We start from the raw sequence: 23,994 nt of genomic DNA, 5'->3' as shown, positions 1-23,994 counted from the left end.
TTGAGGGTTTTTATCAGCCTCAATCAAAATATTTATAAAGAAAAAACCTTCACCAATAAAGTTCATTCATGCTGATCTGAATGGTAGCTCGGGGACTGGTTTTCCACTCATTATTTAAAGCTGGACAAATTAAGGGAAAAAATTCTCTTGGCATTTACAATTTGGTTACCCGATAAATTGCCTTTAACTGAACCAAAATCTTAGCGGAAATTTCCGGCATATTTATCGTTCAAAGCAGGCACTGCGAAGACAGTGTCTGAGAAAATTTTGGTCTCACGCTATAATGTACGTGAATCACTCAGAGCAAAAAGTTTCAAAGGATTTAAATGTATATATATGGTATGTTACATCCATGATACATAAGGCAATTTACATTTAGAACCTTATATAGAAGCAATGAAAAGTTTATTTAAGTAAATATAAGAATAATGTTCACTCTACACATACTTTATTTCATGTGCCAGTCCCTTTCTTCAGCTGTGTGGGTCTCCAGCTGTACATATTTACAGCAGACCCCGATCAACTAGTGGTCTTTGCATTAGAGAGATACACTAACACTTGTGTGTTTGTCGATCACTGATACAGAGAGGTACAAAGTAAATAAAATACAGAACTGAAACTTCGAAAAGTCTACCATATATTATAGGACAAACTTTATCCTATAGGTAATATAGGATAAACTTTTCGAAGTTTCTGCTCTGTATTTTATTTACTTTGTACCTCTCTGTATCAGTGATCGACAAACACATTTTGGAGCGCAGCAGAGTTCTGTGCCTGCGCTACACGTTTGCGACATGCACCTGCATACACACGAGCATGATCGAGTAGTTTTTTTCTATACATGAAGTATAAAGCAGGAAGCTTCGGTAGCACATATACACGAACATCTCAAGATATTGCTGTCCAATAAAGAAAATGTTAATCAATTGTAGTAATAACTGGGAAAATATAAATGCAGCGGACAGCACAAGATAACAGGAGAACGCGACGTGCTCTGTTGTCTTATGCGGGCGCCTGTTATATTAAAGATGGGTAACGATTAGGCACTTCCTATACGCTCAGTCGGCAGACACTATACAATCCGAGCTATAAATTAATGCGAGCAGCTAAATGACCGCATAAATCCTATTGTACGACATGACTGCATCATATTTGCTAAGTGTTACAGCAGACCCCGATCAACTAGTGGTCTTTGCATTAGAGAGATACACTAACACTTGTGTGTTTGTCGATCACTGATACAGAGAGGTACAAAGTAAATAAAATACAGAACTGAAACTTCGAAAAGTCTACCATATATTATAGGACAAACTTTATCCTATAGGTAATATAGGATAAACTTTTCGAAGTTTCTGCTCTGTATTTTATTTACTTTGTACCTCTCTGTATCAGTGATCGACAAACACATTTTGGAGCGCAGCAGAGTTCTGTGCCTGCGCTACACGTTTGCGACATGCACCTGCATACACACGAGCATGATCGAGTAGTTTTTTTCTATACATGAAGTATAAAGCAGGAAGCTTCGGTAGCACATATACACGAACATCTCAAGATATTGCTGTCCAATAAAGAAAATGTTAATCAATTGTAGTAATAACTGGGAAAATATAAATGCAGCGGACAGCACAAGATAACAGGAGAACGCGACGTGCTCTGTTGTCTTATGCGGGCGCCTGTTATATTAAAGATGGGTAACGATTAGGCACTTCCTATACGCTCAGTCGGCAGACACTATACAATCCGAGCTATAAATTAATGCGAGCAGCTAAATGATCGCATAAATCCTATTGTACGGCATGACTGCATCATATTTGCTAAGTGGATAATTAACTTGATTATAATACTTTTTTACCTTAGTTCTTTTAACTTTAACTCTAACTAGTTTAGTTAGAGTTCATCAATCGATGAACTCTAAAAAAAATAATTGCTGTGTATGAGGCTGCAAACAAGAGGCGAGATCGCGTAGCAGAACATGCAGCCTGGGAGTCAAGAATTACCGACGATCATGTATGAGTAACCGCTATATTTAGTAAAGCGGCTCGGCCATGCTCAACTATGAAATGAATTTAAAATTCTTCTCGTAAAACGGAAAGAGAGACAATTTCGTCGCCCAGGCTTAATGCGATAATGACAAATGCGAATTGTTTTGGGGCCCAAATGTTTATGTAGGGGATTGATTAATTGTAAACAAATAATTTCCATTATTATAAATATTATTTATTTGTCAACATTATTCATGTCAGGCGTTCCCAGCTAATTATGAGAGGGAAAGGTAGTTCAAGACATCAATTTCAATTAAATAAACTGAAGAATTTGTAAACGGAAGAATGCAGTGGGCGGCAAAGATGGAGAAGAACAACAAAAACAAGAGGGCGATGAAGAGCGGCCCAGGACAGGCATGTTGAGTGCGCTGAACCCTGGGTCTGGCGCCGAGCTTTGGGTATCTTCCTAAACCTGGTGACTAAACATGGAGAACCGGGCAAACATTGGGCCGAAATAGTAGAAATCCAAGCGTTTAAACCAAGTTAACTAATGAAAGACTTGGCGGGAATGACATGGAATAAAGAGTCAAATAACCAACTACTAATTAGGGTTCTACAACAACTACATTAACCTAATAAATGGCTTGGCGTAATAACAAACTGAATAATTGAGTTCTATACCATATGAACTAGTAAAAGACTTGATGAAAATAGCACAGATACAATAGTTTTGGTTTCAGGACCAAGTGAACTACGGAAGGCCTTCGCGGAAACTTCAACGGATACCGCAGCTGCAGGCAAGGGTCCCTAAAGAAGTTGACACGGAAACTTGAATACCACACAAAATAAAAATAGAAACAGGACCTATTATAAAAAAATTGAGTATCGACACAATCACTCATCAAGTGATATCTTGAACATAACTTTATTCGCTGAAAATATTGCGACAACATCGCAGCCATTCTTCAAGACGTTGATGTTGATTTGATGAACGAATTCATAGACAGAGCTTGTCACGATATTGATGGTGAGCTGGAGTGGTAGTCGAGACAACATATAATGTGACACCTGCGCTGTGGGCTGCAGACATCATATAGTATGACACCTCCGCCGTGCATGGGCTGCAGACATCATATAGTGTGACACCAGCGCTGAGGGTTACAGACATCATATAGTGTGACACCTGCGCTGTGGGCTGCAGACATATAGTGTGACACCTGCGCTGTGGGCTGCAGACATATAGTGTGACACCTGCGCTGTGGGCTACAGACTTCATACATTGAGATACTTGCGCTGTGGGTTACAGACATCATAGAGTGTGACACCTGCGCTGTGGGCTGCAGACATCATATAGTATGACACCTGCGCTGGGGGTTACAGACATCATAGAGTATGACACCTGCGCTATGGGTTACAGACTTCATATAGTATGACACCTGCGCTGTGGGTTACAGACATCATATAGTATGACACCTGCGCTGTGGGTTACAGACATCATATAGTATGACACCTCCGCCGTGCATGGGCTGCAGACATCATATAGTGTGACACCTGCGCTGTGGGTTACAGACATCATATAGTATGACACCTGCGCTGTGGGTTACAGACTTCATATAGTATGACACCTGCGCTCAGTGCGCTGTGGGTTACAGACTTCATTTAGCGTGACTCTTGCGCTATGGGTTAGCGACACAAATGTTAAACGGATGCCAGCGGCTACAGGTATACTGCATAGATAGGAGCAGAGGATGAAGGTGCGAGTTGCTGCATTATGCGACGATGACATCACACACAAATTCAGCCTCGAAGCCTCAGGGCTTGTTGGCCTAAGCTCTTGCCACCCACAAGCAAGCTGGTCGTTCGCGGTCATGAATTTAAATTACGGCGGCAAGCAGTTCTGCAGGGGATGAGAAGCGGACTTGCAAGGGCCCTACTTGCAAAACTCGCTAAGTTAACGTAAGTACTTACGCTCTATTTTCTTGTCTATGATTGGTGGATTTCGCTTGAAATGCCGTCAATGATTGGCTAATGAACTTACGATCTCTTAACTCTTTTTGAGAGTATGGCCCTTGGACTCTTGCAGCTTACACTGAAATGCTGTCACGAGGAAATCTTCTCACCCCAAATGCGGGATTTTTTACATCGAGTCAATAATGCACTATCAGGAATTTTTTAATTCATGTGCTCATGTTTAACTAAATTTTCAGAAATTTCAAATTTAGTTTTTAGTTTTATATTTGAAGAAAGCATAGCATCAAAGTTTTTGAATAATAAATGGTAATAATTTTGTGTGTAGTCTGAATCTGTATGACTGTACGTAGAACTCAAAAATCGTCATTTTTATTTTTTTTTAATAATGAGATAAGTATTTCAGTTAATACACAGAATATCTCAATAATTAATTACTATTTCTCCATAATGAATAATGAACAGTCGCAGGAGTTCAGGCTTACCGCGGTACAACACTTCAGCTGACGTCGCACCCAGAAAAATAACTGAGCCACGTTGTCTAAAAATGAACACACTTATTTTAACTCCGGCTGGAGCAGAAAGCGGACGTTGCACTAATAAACGCTCTATTGCCGGGCCAAACAGGGTAAAGATGACCAACGCACGCTCAAAAAGTGCATCACTATTCGAACAATTTTCACTTATTTCTCTGAGTGCGCATTGCATATCAAGAAGACCATTGCCGGACTAGAGTCTAAACCGGTCCGGGAGACCCAGACGTCAGAAGTCCTGACTGGGAGACCAGGCCGAGCTGGCAGGGATGGGGGGACGATGGGAGTGTATGCGTCAACTCTGTTCTATGGCTACAGGTTTTGTGTCTATATTGGTAGCTGTTATTTAGGCTCTACATAAATAACAAAATTTAGATGATGAAAAAATTTTGAAGTGGAACTAACGATGTGATGCTAGTTTGTCAACACTATTGCAATGTAGCTTTTACAAACGATACATTCTAAATTATCAAACAATGTATAAATAATGGGGTGAGAACAATTTATAAGATTACAATATGGTGAAAAAGGAGTATATATGTTTAAAACAACAAGAATTACGCACAATACAGTAATTTGAATCAACAAGTAAAGACGGCATCTTCAAGCATCCAAAGCGCCACAATGTAGTGAGAAACACTTCTATTATCACGAGCAACAATCAGGGTGGTGAGTCTATTTGTAGCAAATATACGACTTGAAATTATTTACGCGACTAATATTAGGATTGTATTCAATTACATCCCTATTATAAAGTGTTTGTAATTGATCCTTCCATTGATGTGGTTTAAAAAAGCGAAAATCGAAATTAATCATTCACAAATAGCGACAATGAGAAAAAATTTCGGCATAGCCCAAAGCATATCCTGTGGTAGCGAAGTTGCATACATGTAAAGCGAAAAAGTTTCAAAAGTAAAGCAAAAAAAGTTTCTCATTTTAACAGAAGCAAGAGAGCTGCCAACGTAGTGTAACTTGCACATCGAAAAATGTTTCTTGCTATAACAATTGACACGGATTACTACGGATCAAAAACACTGGAAACGTTAGCATAGACATAAAATGGAAAAGGCAATAATGATGATACTGTTTATTACTTCGTTGAAGATGCGAGCGAGTGCTAAATGTTTCCATATAATTAAAAGCTGCAGGCTTATACCTTGAGAAGTACGTAGCCCCTCACGACGCTTGCAAAGCGAAGGTCATTCATCAGGTCAGGCAACACTTTCGCTCCATAATAAAATAATTTACATCGCTTGACGGCTTGAATATATGTCAACGTAAAATAAAGAATTGTCGTTAGGCTTTCTTGCATAAAACTATCGCGAAGCAAAATCTTTAACCTATAAGTGTCAATCTTCGAGCCAATCAATCATGCTCGCTGAATGCAATTTGCAAACGTGCATGCTCTTCGTGTCCTATTGCTCTTTCATTCATAAATAAAGATATTTCTAACTATAAATTTCAATCTGCTCTAAAGTAAGTAAATTAAAGTTTATGTACATGAGCTGGTAGCTTTAGCCGACTTGGTTACCGAACTTATGACATGACAGCACATTCGAGTCGGACGATCGGAGAGAAATTTTGCACACCCTCCCTCTACACTGGCCAGCGACACACTGACTTACCTGAAACGATGAAAGCGGACAACTGTTATGCGGATTATCCACATTACAACTGAGACACGTTTAAACCATGGTTGAACTAGTAGTAGTTCAACCATGCATTTAAATAACAAGAAATAAGTCCACTTCAATTATAACGGCAATACTTATATAAGTACTTATATTATCAGTCTGCTTATATCGCAAGTTTACAAGGAATTTAAAAGCAAAGAAAACGCCAAGAAAATTCACCATATCGATATTGAAAACGTTTCTCTAGATCTAGTCCTGTTTATTTCGATATAATGTTAGGTCTTGTTTAGATTTTATATCTGTCTTTGAATTTTTACTTATAAAATGATTATATTCATTTTTAGTTTAGTCGAACTGATGATGGAGCTGGACTCCGAAACGTTTTCAAAATTGATATGGTGAATTTTTTGCGTTTTCTTTGCTTTTAAATTCTTTGTGAACTTGCGATATAAGCAGACTGATCATATAATATAAGTATTGCCGTTATAATTGAAGTGGACTTATTTCTTGTTATTTAAACGCATGGTTGAACTACTACTAGTTCAACCATTCCTGGCAATACTTATCTACTAGATAAGTATTGCCGTTATATGTGAAGTTTGTATATTATTAATTTATTATATACTAGATAATCTAGCTAGTATATAGTAATGGGGAACGGGAACCGCAAATCAATTGTCCTACTGTTTAATGCTGACTTATAACACCTCTAAACTCGATCCTGTGGGATTACTCTAACTAGCGTTTGGCTTACCTGTATGGCAATAGGAATAGTCATTGTGGTAACCAATTGTAAGATATTGTTCAGTTTAGTAATAAACCTCTGCCCACTACTGTTGCATTTCACTTGGCCCTCTATACGACGACTTCGGTCACATCAATCCGGCAACAAAATCGGTTCGACATTGAATCCTCCCTGAAGATAAATTTCGAAACTCTGCGGTCATACGAAATATAAGAAACACATTATTTATACATATAAATAATATATATTCTATTTGCCAGGTACGCAAAGAGAAATTCTATATTCTATATAACACAAGGCTATATAGGCAGGGACAAAAGTGAAAATATAAAGAAATATATTCATTTACATGACTCAGTATATCCGTGTTAATTGATTTATTCTCTTGCATTGCGTTTCAAACGATTGCACTCCAGTAAGATAGGGCTTTGCTTTCTCAAACCGATGCAAGAACTTATCGCTTACACAATTTTGATACGACTAAAGGCGTCATGCAGCATACCTGGTTGTCATGGTTACCAATACCAATAGTGTAACACTATGGCCGTATGGACTTTTTACCTCTCAACCATATAAATCATTTACATGTATATACATTCAATTTTTTCACGAAACAATTAACGCATCCAACAAGGCAATGATAAATTTTGTCTTATTTCGCCCGAGATTAGCCAACATGTATTTTTATAATAAACAGTTTAGTAATTTGTGTGGCTGCTCAAAAGTTGTTGGATTTAATTCCAATATACAAGTATCATTGACTATACAAGTAAAGTTGCCTATACAAGTACCATTGACAATATACAAGATACTTCAATTGAATTGAAATGGAAAAGAAGATTTGACTTTTTCTTATGATACGTTAGAAGCTTGCACTATGGGATAAGTGGTCAGGGTATTTACATTATCGATGTCGAGTCATAGAGTAAATTTGGATTTAACATGTTAGATGTTAGAATCGTTTGTACACGTGGGAGGGTAAGGTGTGCGTGTTTGTGTGTGAATCAAGTCTGGAAAAGTGGTCAAATTTGACGTAAATTCGTAATGGTTACCTCTAAGGCTCTAGACATGGCAAATTGTAATAGAGTTTGCTTCGCATCTCAAACTCATAACTCTGTATGTACTTACTGCTTGTGATCGAAATTCAAAACTGCTGTTCGTAACTTGACCTCCGGGGCCGGGCTTCTCGCCAATTTCGTGTCTTTGAGTCAACCAGGATTTTTTTATTAGTTTCCTACTTTATATATAAATTTATTACTATTTTACACGCCGTCATAATTAAAATGAAGTAAGCTGCAGTCTGCACTGCTGCAGCTTATACACATTTTTGCTTAAAATAACAATTTAACTGTGAATGAAACTTGGGTATGAAACTGAAAGACAATTCTGTAATGTAAGAAGACTCTAGACTCTAGATGTAATGTAAGAAGACTAGACTCCAGTCAAGGTCTAGCCTAACCCGGCTAACCATCCTAATGCAGCTATAAACTTGATTTCAGTGTGCACTCATCTTCTCATTTGAGGAAAGAAAGGTGCTATTGTGCTTGGCTTGTCATGTCCATCTGTGACTTTACTTCCTTCCATGACTTCAGACTTCTGACTTCACAGACTAACAGAAGAGAAAATGCACTCACTGTCACTCACAGTCTCACTGTAGTCAGGGCTGGAAAAGTCCTATTTTATTCTAAAATATTGCAGCTCTAATAACTAATATCATATAATTTCAATACGTATGAAATGTCATGGCTCTAATGTCATAAATTTTTGTTTGATTGGAAAAATAGCTGTTTGCACTTCGCAAACATGTTGTTTCATACGATTTTCAACTTCTGCAATCCACACTCCACAGTATAGGTATATACTTCAAAGTTCAATGCTCCTGCCTTCCGCCAAAATAACATGCAGAACGTAATAACAAGTCAACTCAAAACTTTTCATCTATGATTAGATTTAGATTGCGTAGTTGCGGTCACATCAGATGGTCAGGGACTAGGGGTGCCGGGGGTGGTCATACTGCATTATCACTTGTTCAGTTGCCACTTGAGTGAAGACAAATGCTAGTGGCTGTTTTTTCTATGGGACATTGTAATTTTGTAAATAACATGGGACTTTGTATGAATATGACTTTGTAAATAACAAGTTTGTGGGTCATAAATGGCTTGTGGCCAAGATATGGAATTCATGGCTGATGGCTCAAAGACATGGAATCACAGCTGGCAAACCCATGAAGCCATGGTTTGAAAAACCCAGTCGCGGCATGCCAAGTATATTGTAATGATCTTTTGTGCCAAAGTTCAATGAAGAGCTCTCAATTAACACAATTACTTTAATTTTAATGAAAAGTGAGCACTTAAATTACAAACCTTAAACAAAGATAATGTGAACATATGCCATGGTCAGGAAGATGTGCCAGGTGCACGGGAATTTATTGTCATTTTAACAACCTGCGCGGTGCGCCGTACTACGTTGGTAAAAAAATGCACCGTGCGAAGTACTTTAGAAAGCTAAAATAGTTCTACTATTTTAGTCAACAATATATGCGATTATATTGACTACGTGAGTCGAACTGACAATAATAAAATGTAAGACATGTCCGGGTTACTTCTGATTCTTCCGGTTGTCCGCCTTGTCGGATACGGAACGTACCATAATCGTAAACTGCGTCTGTTATACATATGAAATGTAAACAGACCGTTACAGACGGTGTTCAGTGTTGCCATATGACTTTGGAGAAAATTTCTTCTAAAATAAAGATGGCTGGGATTGTGTGAACACGTGCGCAAAGATAATCAATTTTCATTACATTGCGCCAACTGTGCACAGCAATAGCTTAAAAAAGTTAAAATGCGCAGGAAAATTCACCGAAAACATACATCATCCTGAGTGTGGAACATATGAGCATAGGGACAGGGCACACTGCACAGAACTGTTTCTTCATTCATATGCTAGGGCACAGCACAGTAGATGTTGTTCCTCACAACACAGTAGTAAATTTGGATAAGCACAACACTGAATCTTCTGAATACCAGCCTCTCAACCCTTGTGATTTTCTATCTGGGTTGACTTCTCTCTACATGAACAAAATGAAATTTACAATCAGTTGGATAATTTCCCTACTAGATATCTTGCCTAGTATAAACAAACTGATAATAATTACATATAGATAAATATCGACAGTAGAATAACTCCACAACTCTAGAATATTACACGTACCAGTACCTCTGCAGTTGTCTGAATTCACAAACTAGTTCTTGCTTATGTCCCACAACAAGTCTGCTCTGAATTTGTATTTCGTATACTGCTACAAGATGATCAACACTTTAACTTATTCTGCGTTCCACACATTGGTTACTATTGTTCTTATTCTCCCTCTGTTTCCCTAAGTACTCTTGAATATTATGCTAAGTTCCCTACATTGATATATTCCATGCCTGATTGCAATGAGTACAGATATAATTTTTAGACTCATTCTCAAGTTGATTTCTGAGTCCTATGTGTAGACCAGCAAAAAGGACAATAAAAACAAAAATACTTCAATGACTGTTGTAATTTTCTCATTTGAGAATACAATGTCAATTTCCCAATTTTTTTCATACAGTCTTGAAAATGACATCGGTTAAATTGCAACCCCCATTGCTCATGCACTGTTGAAGTCTGTTTTTGAAATTTGTATCAACTCTTTGCAGCTTTTCATCTGGTATGTTGGCAAAGGCATCATGAATGTTGTTCTTTGGGTGTGCTATGGTCCATGGTTGATCGACAAAAACCAGAGATTTCAAATAACCACATAAAAATAAATTGCATGCAGTCAAATCTGGAGAGCATGGCTGCCATTGGAGATTGCCTCTGAGAGAGATGAGGCAGTCGGGAAAATGTTGTCACAACAAATTCATTGAGTCTTGTACTGTGTGTGCTGTGGCTCCATCTTGCTGAAACCACACTTTCCTAACGTTCATCTCTGAGTCTTGGAAGAAAAAATTCCTCAATCATGTTCCTGTAACAAGCTCCATTAATGGTAACTGCGCATTCGTTTTCTTAAAAAATAAGGACCAATTATTCACATTACCAACATTGCACACCAGACAGTAACTCGCTCACAGTTAAGTGGCTTCTGGTGAAGCTCACATGAATTTACACCACACAATAACGCATGTTTTGCTCATTGATGCAGTCCAAAATGTGGAAGTGAGCCTTGTCACTGAAAAAAAATGACCATGTCTTCAGGCAGGTGGTCAACCAGAATTTCACATGCATTTTGGCAGGCAACAAAATCGCATTCAGGTAATTCTTGCACAACAGCAAATTTATTTTAGAAACAAACATGGGAACTTTTCTCTTCAGTGGCACCCTCTCTCTCCCCTCTACCCACCCTACTCACCATACAGGAATTTTTTCAAATAAGTAAGTTTATCTGGTGCACTCTGTACATCATGGATACCAGCATTTTCATACATAAGATATTGTTTTATATAATAACTTTATATCCTAAGTCCATAAGGAAATTGAAAACAGATTACCTGTAAAAAATCTCTGGTTTGCTGATATTTTCACCCATTTTTACTCTCCTCTAAAAAACTTCAATGAAACATAATTAGTCACTTGGCAAGTTGGAAGATAGGTACTGCCTTTACTGCATTACATTGTCAAATATGGTCAAAACTGCCATATGTACAGTATAATGTAGGGTTCTATAGTACTAAAATGAACCAGGCATGAAATATATCTGCTTGGTGAGCCACGATTGAATTTTTGGAGCTGTGGTTTTTTGGATTTGCCAGCCGTGATTCCATTTCTTCGAGCCGTGATTCCATTTCTTCGAGCCGTGATTTCATTTCTTTGAGCCATGATTTCCATATCTCAGCCATTAAAAGCCATTTATGAGCCAGCAGCCACAAACTTTTTACTAAATCCCATGCATGTGTTTAGTGTTACCCCTTATCTCTAATTTTACTCTAAAAACAGTTAACACTAATATTTGTCTTCACTTGACTGGCAACTGATCACATGATAATTCAGGCTGACCGCTCTGATATTACCTACCGCAACTATGCAATCTATTGAGAAACATTTTAGGTTGACTTGTTGTTGTTTCTTTGTGCAGGATATTTTGGCGGGATTGTTGAAAAAGTGTGGATTGCAGAAGTTGGAAATTTTATGAAATGACATGTTTGCGGAGTGCAAACAACGATTTTTTCAATCAAACAAAAATAAATGTCATTAAAGCCACAAAATTTCATACCTACTGAAATTATATGATATTAGAGCTGCGAATAAATACGGTCAGAATAAATACGGTAGAACTTTTCCATCCCTGTAATAAACCATGCATAGTGGCAAAGCAGAGACTTTTTTAGACTCTTCCTCCAGTTCATTTTTAGTCTTATAAGGACTTATACACAAAGTAGACCCCTGGGCACTGAGCATTGTGACTACTAAGATATTTGGACCATGCTGGAAAGATTTGGTCCAGTTTTTTTTATGTAAAGTAGATTGTTTCTATTGAAGTGCAGTTGGTTTGTTTTACTGACCAAAAAATCATTCTACTGTTTGCTTCATTTCCTGCAGCTGCACCAATACTAATGCTATAGCAATCCCTTGTTTTTCAATGATCTTAGATTTATCATCCATGAAATTCATTCTAAAAATTAATAAGTACTTCATTCAAAAGGAATTACAATGGATGACTTATTAGATATTATAACTTAGAATGTTTTTATTGAGATACAGAGATGAGGATACATTTATGTTGGTTCTAGTATGTATGTGCATTTACAAAATTTTATTAAACTTACATTTTTTCAGTGTAAATAGTTTTAAGTTCTCAACTTCTCACTAGTATAGAAAAATGAGCACTGTAAAGGTGAGTGAGAGAAACTAGATCTGGGTGAAAAAAACCATCGCTGGGAGTCATGTGCTGCACGTGTTGTGTACAAATCGTCAAACAAACGTTAGAACTTCTGACATTGACTTCGGACTATCGCCCCCCTACCGCCCTCTTCTTCCTTATCGCCCCCAAAATTTTTCCACCGCCCCTAGGAGGGCGATATCGCCCACTTTGGGAACCACTGCTCTAAATTTATTTTTATATTACTTGCATCATACTTTTGAAATATATTTTTTTTTGTCAAGCATAATAATGAATTATGACAGACAGGGTTAGAAATTTCCTACATAAGAATGAAATCTTGTGGCTCCAAAGTGACAATTTTTCATTACATATGGAAACTTGCAGCCCAATTGTGCACTTTTAATAATAATTGGAAAGGAAGTAATTTATTTTGGGGGAATCTTGCAACTCCTAAAATGCCAGGAAAGCTTCAGTTGCAACTTAAAAGGTTGATATATTCCATGCCAGGTGACAGAGATTTTAAGTGATATGTAGCAGATAAAATTATTCTTTCTTTAAAAATATTAAATCAGGATGCTGATGATGACCTAATTCACCTTGATACTCTACTCAGGTTGGAATTCTAGGATAGTGCCTAAAGTTTCATTTTTGGGCATATGAATGTTCATCTCCAGGCTGTGATTGATTGTGATGTCAACCACTCCATACTGTGTTTGGTTATAGATTGTGATGTCATCCTCTCCATACTATGATTGGTTGTGTGATGGACATTACAATATGCTGTGTTTACTGGTTAATTTAATGCCATCAAAGTAACATGACCATGTTATGACCATGGTTGTTATTGTCATGCCTGAGGGTGTTCAAATTTTTTTGTTGATTGAATTGTGCTTGACACTTATCCCAATCATTTCCAAATGATGTAATTTCTGTTCATTTTCATCATACAAATCTATGCAGGCATGAATTATATCTACCTATCCAGCCATGACTAGAACTTTCCAGATATTTATGAAGCCACAAGCTTCCTGATAGATGATTACTTCCTATCTTATTGTTGATACAGTACAAAATTAGGCCACAAGATTCCAAATGTATTAAACATTTGTCAATTTAGAGCCAAGAGTTTTCAGTAACGAGTCAGAGTTCAAATTTTGAATCTATGGTTTAGCATTTCTCAGGTATTTTCACGCAATAAGCAGTTTTTTTTCAGATGAATTTTGTGAATTAGGCATTGCTTAAATAATTAAACTTATTTATATATTTCAGATTGGTATCATTGGAGGCACTGGTTTGAACCAACCTGATCTGTTCACCCCAGACAAACCTGACGAGCAAGTTGTGACTCCGTTTGGAGATCCTTCAGACACTCTGCAGCATGGCACCATTGCTGGTGTCCCATGTGTGCTCTTGCCCAGGTATGGCTCTGTTACAATAAAATATTTGTCTTTTATGATTATTCTTAAATTAAGTAAGCCCCATCAAATCTTGGTACAGGGTGATGCACAGAATCTTCCTGATTTGATAGATCAATAAAAAAGAACTAGTAAATATATCATTACAATTTAAATTTTGTTGAAAAAGACATTACCTCAATTTTTGTATCACTTAGTTTTAAAGATTACATTTGACTAATGATGGCCCTGTTGTCAATGCATTCAGTTAGTTGTTTCTTAAGTTTTGTTCCACTTGCTGAAGCATATTGAGAGGTGTATTGGCAATGGCTTGGTGTGTGTTGTTCAATGAGATAGGTCTTTGAGGTAACTAGACCTTACCAAAAGACCCTACCAATGAGGTAAATAGACCCTACAAAAAGACCCTACCAATGAGGTGGGGTCTTTGGACAGTTATTGTAAATAATTGATTTGAGATGACCCTATTAAAAAAATCTCATGGAACCAAATCAAGGGATTAGGCCAGATTTCTGATCAGGAACCTAACTTGAAGGAAAAATATGGAACCAAGTCCGGAAGGCTTGTTGAATAGCAACAATAGAATGGCCATTAGACAAGTACGTATGCCTCAACAGCAAACGCACGCTGCTCACTGGTCCGGTACATAGTGGCAATTGATTAGGTGGGACACAAAACTTCATTACCTTGTCTTTCATATGAAATACTCCCTGCCCTTTTCCTGCAACATCTGGCTGCTTAGTTCAAAATAGAAAAGGGAAGTTTCCACAAACCTGAAAGGGACTAGCAAAATTTTCCATGTATGCTGTATCATGACCTGGAATTATTAGTAAAATTTTTTGTTGGTCACCATTTGTGAGAGTTACGAATCTATGTGAATCACATGAGGGACTTTTATGAGGATTTCCTTATTTTTTTGAGGATGATATGAGGATTTGTTTATTCTTGAGGATATGAGGATTTGCTAATTTTCTTATTCTCAGGTTGTGTTGAAAACTTACTATATCATTGGTAACTATTGAATATATTGATACTTTTGCACCCTGGGGTTGGCAAATCTAAGTTCATTCATATTATTTCATGCCACTATATTCCACCATTTCTATTAGAACTGTGACTCAGAAATTGTATTATATTTTTCAACTACACCTCATTTCTGATAACCATTTGCTAGTATCTGTGTTCCAGTTCATTTTTAGTGCATTTTTTCATTTATGGAAATATGCACTATTGTGCTTGCCATGTCCGTCTGTCTGCCCGTCCGTGTCTTTACGTTTTCGTTGACGAGAAAATGCGCTTTCTGTCACTCACTGCAGTGAGTACTGAGATATTTTTTCATACTCACACTCTCACACAGACATGTTTTTTTAACTTTCTGTATTTCTTATTTGTGATTGAAGTCAATGATGCATTTTTTACAGACATGGTCGTGGCCACACCATCCACCCGTCTCGTGTCAACTTCCGAGCCAATTTGTGGGCCCTGAAGGAGGCTGGCTGTACACACGTGCTTGCTGCTACGGCCTGTGGCTCACTTAGAGAAGAGATCAAGCCAGGCGATTTTGTCACCATCAGCTCATTTATTGACAGGTTCAAAGATGCTATTTTTTAAATATCTTGAACTCTTGTGAAAATTGCACCCAAATTTCCACGCTGACACAACAAGATTCATGTTTTTTGAAAGGACATGTATGATTATCATCAATTATCTATATACATTTAAAAGAGCAGAGATTGTTATTATTGAATGTTTCTGGCTACTCATACGATTTTTGATTGGTTTTACCAATATATCCAATAAATTAATAATTTCTACGATGTGCAACATGAAGAAGTAAAACTAGCAATGCTAATGTTTTAAGAATATATCGATGTGAGAAATTTCTAGTGTAGTATATGTAATGCCTCTTGATGTGAAAAAAAAGTTGTTGTTGAATATAATTTGTCTTCTGTGGAATTTAATTGTCATGTTAAGGATCTTGACTCAAATTACTTCCTTTTTACAAATGAAATGGTTTTGCATGCTTCCAAAGCATCCAAGATTTCCCAATTTGAAACTAATTTTTTAATTTATTTGAAAAACTTTTGAATATAGTCTCCGTTTGAGTTTTAGCATTTGCCAGGTAAGAATTGCAAAGATCTTTCTCCTTTTTAGCCTGACATACAAAATTCTAAATTAGCTTATCGGTTGTTGATACTTGTATGCTGATTCATTAGATCAAATGTTCAATTTCCAAAGATCTTGTGATGGTCTGTCAGGAATTGTAGGGACCTCGTCACCTCGAGCTTGACTTGGAGCATTCAAGGTTGATCGCAAATTGATGTATTGTTTATTTCTGTAGGACTTACAAGAGAGAAGTTACGTTCCATGACGGCTCTTGTGATGGTCTGCCTGGGATTCTCCACCTGCCTATGGACGAGCCCTTCTGCAAGCACACCCGTGCTCTGCTACAGCAGGCTTGCGACGCTGCCGGAGTCAAGTGTCACAAGGAAGGTGTGCATTATCAGTAATGCTGTCCATATAAATAATCTTGAATGACTACACTTTTTCTCACGTATGCATCATTGATATTTTTTCCAATTATGATTTTTATTATTCTGTTTCAAACATGGGAAAATTTATAAAAATGATTTGATCAACATTAAATTTTCATAATATTGTCGCTGTAAAATCATCATTTTCTAGTACTCTTGATTCGTTCAGTGACAATTTGTGCAATTAAATATCGTGTGTGACACATCTCCAAACTGCATTTCACGTGTCTGTCCTCCGTCTTTGTTGCGGCTCATTTCTGAACTGTGGTTGCAGGAGTCATGGTGACAATTGAAGGTCCGCGTTTCAGCAGCGTTGCCGAGAGCAAAATGTTCCGCATCTTGGGAGGAGATGTGATAAATATGACCACCGTGCCTGAGGTTATTATCTTAGTGGATGATCACAGTGGCTGAGGTTACTACCATGGAATGAAATACGATATGCTGTGATGGAATCTTCTCTTTAACTTGGTTGAAAATGTTTGGTACTGAAAAGTTTCTAAGCCTGAATTTCCAGTGCTGATTTTTTTATACTCATAGAATTATTCCTTTGTCCAATACAACGCTAGGTAAATATATTTCAGATAATTTTCTCCATAGCCCAACATGCGGAATTCTGAAAATATTCTAATAGAAAATTACCTTTGTTTATACATTTTCTAGCCGCTGGTGTATTCTGGTTATAGTATTTACTCTGTGGTATGTCACTGAACTTTTGTTTAGAATATATTCCAATTCGGTGTTATTAACTAGAAACGGACCAGTTGCAGTTTATCGAAAATGAGTAAGTTTTCGCCAGCCGGTCACTGACGACTTGTCAAACTAAAGCTGCCAATCGCAGATGAGAAGTCGGCCGCTACGTGTACCTTCATAGTACGGCCCCAGAACTGAAAGTGTTTACCCTCATTGAAATATATCTTGAAATAAAATCTCAGATTCACTGGTCTTCTATAAAAACTTCATAACTGAAGAACTTCTGCCTCGGTGTACCAATAATGTAAAATAATGTGCAGGTGGTGCTGGCCCGGGAGCTGGGCCTGTGTTACGCCTCGCTGGCCATGGCCACTGACTATGACTGCTGGCGATCATCCACAGAACCCGTGAACGTCGAGGTGGTCATGGCGACCATGAAGTGAGTAAATGTTGATGAAATTTAACTGCAATGTTCACTCGGCAACATGAGATTTGCTTTGAGGGTGGACTCGTTTTTTGATTGTGTCTGTTGATTGTTTTGTTTTATTATTTTTTTTCATTTTCTTCACCAAAGATACAACGGTGATTGAGCCACATTTTCAGTTGTGATCCTGATGATTGTGGTAGTTGTGACATGTTTTCGTTTTTGTTATTGACAATACTGGGATTGTGGAACATTATGTTTTGAGTTTTTTTCTGTTCCTTGTGATATGTCAAAATTTATTTCTTATTTTATAAATTGCAAGGTTGCTTATGAATCATGAACAGCAGTGTTAGCTACGAGTAAAATAAAACTATTTTCCAAGTGATGAATCATCCTCAAAATTTTCTTGGTACCGTATGGTTCTGTAGCGTAACTCAATCTTCTGCTTCGTAAATTATGCATATCCTCTTCCCTTGTAACCTTGTCTTTGCCGTGAGGAAGGGCTTGTGGAAAATTATTCTGGTTGGGGATACCGGTATGTGGTTGGTTATTCCTTGGCAGGTTATAGATATTGAAGCGAAACATGTAAACTGGCACTGTAGCCAGTTCTCTTTGACTGTCTTCGTCTTTATGGCTAAAGGAACTCAAAAAAGTTATTTTATTGCCTCAACGGGGTAAAGCAAACCGAGCCTTGGTTAGTTGATGTTGAAAAATGTTTGTAGTTTTTACAGTAACATGACATTCATAAGGCTTCAAACCTGGGTGGTCTTGAGCAAGACACTGATACTAGTTTTGATTGGCGGTTCCCCGCCCAAGAACACTGATTTTGCGTAAAAGAGTTGATCCAATTAATACCTGGATCTGGATTATATGGACCCGCTTTTAAGCTCTCAAAAAAGACGCAACCCTCGAAAAAAAGACAGACGCAACCCTCGGTATGTGCGCTAGGGGGATGCGACACAGCGACCTCCAAACTTATTCATTGTTAATCTCTGACAGATCTAATGCAGAGAAAGCGGTGGCAGTGATTAAGTCAGCTGTTGAGCTCATAGCTCAGCATGACTGGACTGAGATCATTCCTTCCTTGAAGGTGAGTTTTGAAGCTTGAATAATTGACCAAACTTTGCTGTCTCCATGTAAAAACGAGTTTATTATTTTCCTCGCTTACTAATTGCTTAGTTATGAACATTGTAACTACAAAAACCTTCAGTTAATGGTCTACTGATTGTAATGGTGTATGTACTATATCGATTACCAATTGAGTAGCAGTATTTAAAGATGATTTTTTATTGATGAATTACTGGATGATACTGTTGTATGATTCGTGTTTCTAATTGGTTGCACGTTTTAAAAATTGTAATCACTATATATTCTCAACGTTAGCGTTGAGAATATATAGCGTTCTTAGTTCTATATATTAGCGTTCTTTATTCGCATTTTTAATTTATGTGTGTTTGTTTTGCGTTATCACTTAATCAATATTTAGTCATGTGATGATAACTGGTTTAGTTTTGGATATGTAAATCCAAAATTGCTCCATTTATTAACCGTTTACGATGTTATTACTTTACGTTGTTGTTATTTAAATTTTGTAGTATTCCTACTGTACGGAAATCATACCGGTACTTCAAATGTTATCGTAGGCCTTAGTAAGAAGTTAACAGAAGGAGGTAGAAGTATGTATTGTTGAAAATATTAATGATTGTTCTATATTTTTCTTGCAGAAAAGCGTGACCATGAACTTGATGCTGCCTAAATGTTAACGACCTTCCACACTTGCCATCTTGCCATGTTTGCCAATTTTTCGTTCTGAAGTTTTTTGGACCTTGAACGTTTGCATTTATTTTTGTTAGCAATTAGAAGTCAATCAATGCTAACTTGATGACTTTTGTTGTTTATTTCTTCTGTTTGATCTTTGAACGCGCTCAGTACGTGCCGATGTTGAACGTACTCTTTACGGCTCAGAGCACGTGCCGATGCATTGTTTGGATTCCTTGTGCATCTGAAATATAGAGCCGTTATTTCATTCCATGTTATTATATTCTATTATTTTTCGTTAAAGGAATTTGTTTTCTACTTTTTAGTAGCTCAAACTTTTTACGTTGTTTAGAATCTCAAGTTAGTCAGCTATGAGTGTATAACTTGGATTGCGCATTCTTTACTAGCTATTTTTGTAGTAGGACTGATTTTTCTTTCTATAAAAGGCTTCCTGGTACAGAATTGTGACCAATATGCTGCGTTTATTCCTGTTTTTGATTGTATTTGTTAGAACTTGTAAGATTTTTCCTGCGTGGACTGAGATAATATTGTACGATAATATGGCCGTTATTGCAAATTAGTATCAAGCTAGTGATTTTGTTTCTTTTATTTTCATTTGAGAGCATGTAGTTTTTTGGATCAAAGCTTGAAATAGAAGAAAACAACCATATTTCAGTTCATCCTTAGTAGGTCACAGCGGCGCAATAATAACCGTGTAAGCAGATTACTTTAAAAGAAAAGTTGTACTATGTCCTCAGCGCTTAAGCATTGCCTTTAAAACTATTGTTGTTGAGAGAAATATTTTTCTATAGAAATTCGTGAAGGAAATATTTTATCGATAAAGTTTTGATCGGAATAAAGAGTGTAAGGCAAGTGTTGTATTATTTGTATCATTGTTATGCAGGGTGGCCCAGTGGTTACAGTTCAGAGTACCAAGATTAGCGCAGAGAGGCGCGAGTTCGATCCCGGCTCAGTGCCCCAGTTTCTGGTCAGAATTGGCAAGGAGGCCGGGCGGTTAAGCACAGCAGAAATTGAATCAGAGAGTTGTGAGTTCGAGACCGCAACAAGCTATGGATGTTCTGCGATGTTAAGAATCGGCGACAGGCCTATGGCCTATTAAACGCTGAAACCGCTATTATTATTATATTATATCATTTTTTTCTATAAAATCTTGCGCAGCCGTATTGATCCGGCTCCGGGCTTCAGTTGTTTTCTGGAAGCGGCAAATCGAAATGCGCTTCGGACCTTGAGCGCGTCTCGTGTTTTTTGGTAGGAGCATTATTTATGCAAAAAGATAAAGTATAGTCTTTCTGGGGGTAGACTGGCAGAAGCGTCAACTTCAGAGGAGGGTGGTATTGTAACTTGTAGGAATTGGTAGTTAGCTTTGAATGTTCGCTGCACGCTGTACGGCTGTAGAATTTCCGCTGGCGCTGGGTCACCATCTCAATCTGATTATATCGAAAAAATTTCAAAGAACACGCTCATTTTCATGCCATTTGTTTCAGTTTACCAAACCCTATCTATAATTTGTCACTTTCAACGCTGCTACCAACGTTTTAATGCTTTTGCTGCTTTATGTCCGGCTATAACTATAAGCTAAAAAACTGCGCTGCAACTTGTCCACCCAACAACATTTCTTCTCACTTCGAATCACCATGTGGAACAGCCTCCCCAGTGACCAGTCCCCACTCCCCGGTGACGTCGTTGGCGCTCCGAGTATGAACGCGTTCCATAACTAACTAGATAAAGCTATGGAAAAAATTTATGTTCAGATTTTAAATGCCTAGCACCATAGGCCTTTTGAACCTGGTGGAAGTCTAGTAGCTATTTCAAACTATCGTCAGTCTTGAAAATATCCTGTCAAATGACAAGATTTAGATCTTCTATGAACAAGTTACAAAAAGTTCAAGATTTGGCTACAGGCCACATCATGCCTACTCTTTAGCACGGACATCACTATCTTATGTTATGATTATTTTTCTTCTGCAAGATGTCTGTGTCTCTGTGACCAGCGACAATGTGGCTGTGGAGTGGTACAGAAAAAACTTTTCTGTTTGTCTTTACTCTTTAATTAAAACAATCTATTACATGAACAAAAAATATAGTACCACAATTTTCTTGCCAGGGGCCAGATAGTAGATTGTTTATTTGTTTGGCTGTTATCAAACCCATTACCCAATTAATGCTTTCAAACTGCTTGCTGGTTACTGCAATACTGGTAATAAATAATAATGGTATCATCATTCATTCAATTATACAGTTACAGGGTGAGGGTGGCTGGATGGGACAGAACTGATTGAGCAGTTTAGACTTTGGAGCAGTCAGTGCTCTGTGGCCTGTGCTTGCTGGGAAGGACGAGGATGGGAGTGAGTAGTTTTTAGTAATCCCATTTCAGTAGCCAACATGCACATGGTGTGGTCATGACTCATGAGAACATTGTGGCTTTGCTGTGCATGCATATTTAGAGATCAATCAATCTGTGACTGCAACACAAAGAGCTTTTTGGTGGTGGTTCAATATTCCGCGCAATGATACTCTTCCTTAGGCAAACACAATACGGTCCTGGATTAATAGGCAGTTGGAGACTTGGAGGCAACTGGTAGCCATAGCCCATAGGCCCGTAGCACTAGCACACTAAGAAGAGATACACATGGCCAATGCAGGTCCATCAGAACTCAGAAGTTCAAAACGCCAGAAAATGTTGAGAGGGTGAGAGCAGCAGCCATCCACTTGCCAATACGTTCTGCATGAAGCATAGCTACCATTGCTTTGGAAATCTCATGCAGTTTTAGGAGGATTCTGAATAGGGATTTGCATTTCCATGATCCATCCCTACAAAATGATGATGGCCCAAGCACCCAAGCCACCCAACAATTTAACAAAGCAGACTTTGCCAGTCGCCAAAATCTGTGTGAGAACATGCTTGAACAGATTGCTCCTGATGCAGCTAATGTTATGTTATGCTAACTTCAAGGAAAATAAACTTTCTTCTTTATATACCTCCATTAATCTTTTACTTTGCCTCAAAACTGCTCAATTGTTGTTGTAATTGCCCATCCTGGTAGTGGCAACTAGAAAGGGGGGGGGTGATAGGTCAGTTTTTCCAGGCACTCGGTACCACTGGTAGTTCTACGACAATCACTGGCTCGCTGATCCGCTGGAACCATTTGATTGCATTACACAACACCCTGGACAAGCCAGGCAGTCAGTTATCAACCAGAGTTGGATGAATGGCTGAGCTGAGCATCCCGGTAGAACTTGTCCTCAGTGGGACTCAAACCCGGGCGCTGGGTGCGAGAGACAGAGTCTCTCACCACTGCACCACCACAGCTCTGCTCTATTGGTTCTGCCCACCCTGTACTGAAGTTAATTTGGGATTCAGGGTTTCTTTACTTTGGTCATTTGATTTATATTTATTACCAGTTAAATTTATAGCATTATACTTGTTTAAGTTGTTTGTGTTACCATCCAGACTGTGGAGCAGACATACAATTTAGTTTAGTCAGTTATTTTCATTTAAATTAGAACAAAATTGTAGAAATCTAGTGAAGAGCAGCCACAGGGAATTTGTTTAATACAAGGTCTGGCAATAAAGCCTCCCCAGTTTGAGGAAGCCACTATATATATCCATTGCTGCATATGTGCCGTGTTCAGTGTGCGCCATGGCTTGGCACGGTGAGCATCGGGCGTTTGTTGTGGAAGAGTTTATTACAAACGGCGGTTCTGTGATTTCTACTCAACGAGCGTTTCGGATTCGATTCAAACTTGGCCGACATGAGAGTGTTCCTTATGCGAAAACGATTAGACTGTGGGTGTCAAACTTTAGAGAAACAGGGTCAGCATTAAAAAGAAAGCCAACTGGCCCACCTTGTACTGCAATAACCCCGGAAAATGTGGCGCGAGTGAGAACATCCATCCAACAGTCTCCAAAGTGTTCAGTGGTTAAACATGCAGCTGCCCTGGCATTGTCAGAAAGCAGTGTAAGGAGAATTCTGCATAAAGAACTTCAACTTCAACCAAGTAAAGTGTACTAAGTGATGTAAAATGGCATCAAACAAGCTATTCACAAATAAAATTAATTGTTCTGTATGTGTTGTATGATTTTTGCAAAAGCCTGTTGAAATCAGGAAGGTTTTTTTGCTGGACCCTGTAGTATACCTTCCACCTGAAATTGAAAATGACTTGGCAAGTTAGGTGCCTCTTAAAGATTGATTCACAATTATGTGGTGGTAGACTGGTAGATGACCACTAAGGCTAAGGTTCATTTTATGATATTTTGTATGTGTTTTTAATTTAATTATGCTGCAATTGCATGCCTATGTGGACTATTGTTGATGTCAGTTATCAATGTTGTTTTGAATCATTCATGCATACATTGACTAAATCTTTGATAAAAATAAAAATTTTTCCCAGGGCCCAGGCAGCAATTGAATTTTCAAATTTTTGTTTATCCAAAATTTTTACTC

General features: G+C 37.9%; 1 protein-coding gene across 1 annotated transcript; it reads left to right on the top strand.

The window, feature by feature from the left end:
• Positions 1-12,349: 12,349 nt before the first annotated feature.
• On the top strand, positions 12,350-20,401 carry LOC108672775 (S-methyl-5'-thioadenosine phosphorylase-like). Its single transcript, XM_018160506.2, has 8 exons — positions 12,350-12,722; positions 13,980-14,128; positions 15,544-15,711; positions 16,464-16,615; positions 16,931-17,034; positions 17,667-17,785; positions 18,770-18,860; positions 19,495-20,401. Exons 1-8 carry the CDS (start codon positions 12,708-12,710, stop codon positions 19,531-19,533), a joined length of 837 nt encoding a protein of 278 aa, XP_018015995.1. The 5' UTR covers positions 12,350-12,707; the 3' UTR covers positions 19,534-20,401.
• The last annotated feature ends 3,593 nt before the right edge of the window (positions 20,402-23,994 follow it).

This window comes from Hyalella azteca, unplaced genomic scaffold, assembly GCF_000764305.2.
Source record: "Hyalella azteca isolate HAZT.00-mixed unplaced genomic scaffold, Hazt_2.0.2 contig5945, whole genome shotgun sequence".
NCBI classification, from domain to species: domain Eukaryota; kingdom Metazoa; phylum Arthropoda; class Malacostraca; order Amphipoda; family Hyalellidae; genus Hyalella; species Hyalella azteca.
This window is presented reverse-complemented; position numbering and strand designations above follow the sequence as displayed.

Bases quoted from the DNA above. Each gene is read 5' to 3' on its own strand.
- LOC108672775 (XM_018160506.2), top strand. The intron at 15,712-16,463 runs GTTCAAAGATGC...TTATTTCTGTAG, and splicing joins ATCAGCTCATTTATTGACAG to GACTTACAAGAGAGAAGTTA. The intron at 17,035-17,666 runs GTTATTATCTTA...AATAATGTGCAG, and splicing joins ATATGACCACCGTGCCTGAG to GTGGTGCTGGCCCGGGAGCT.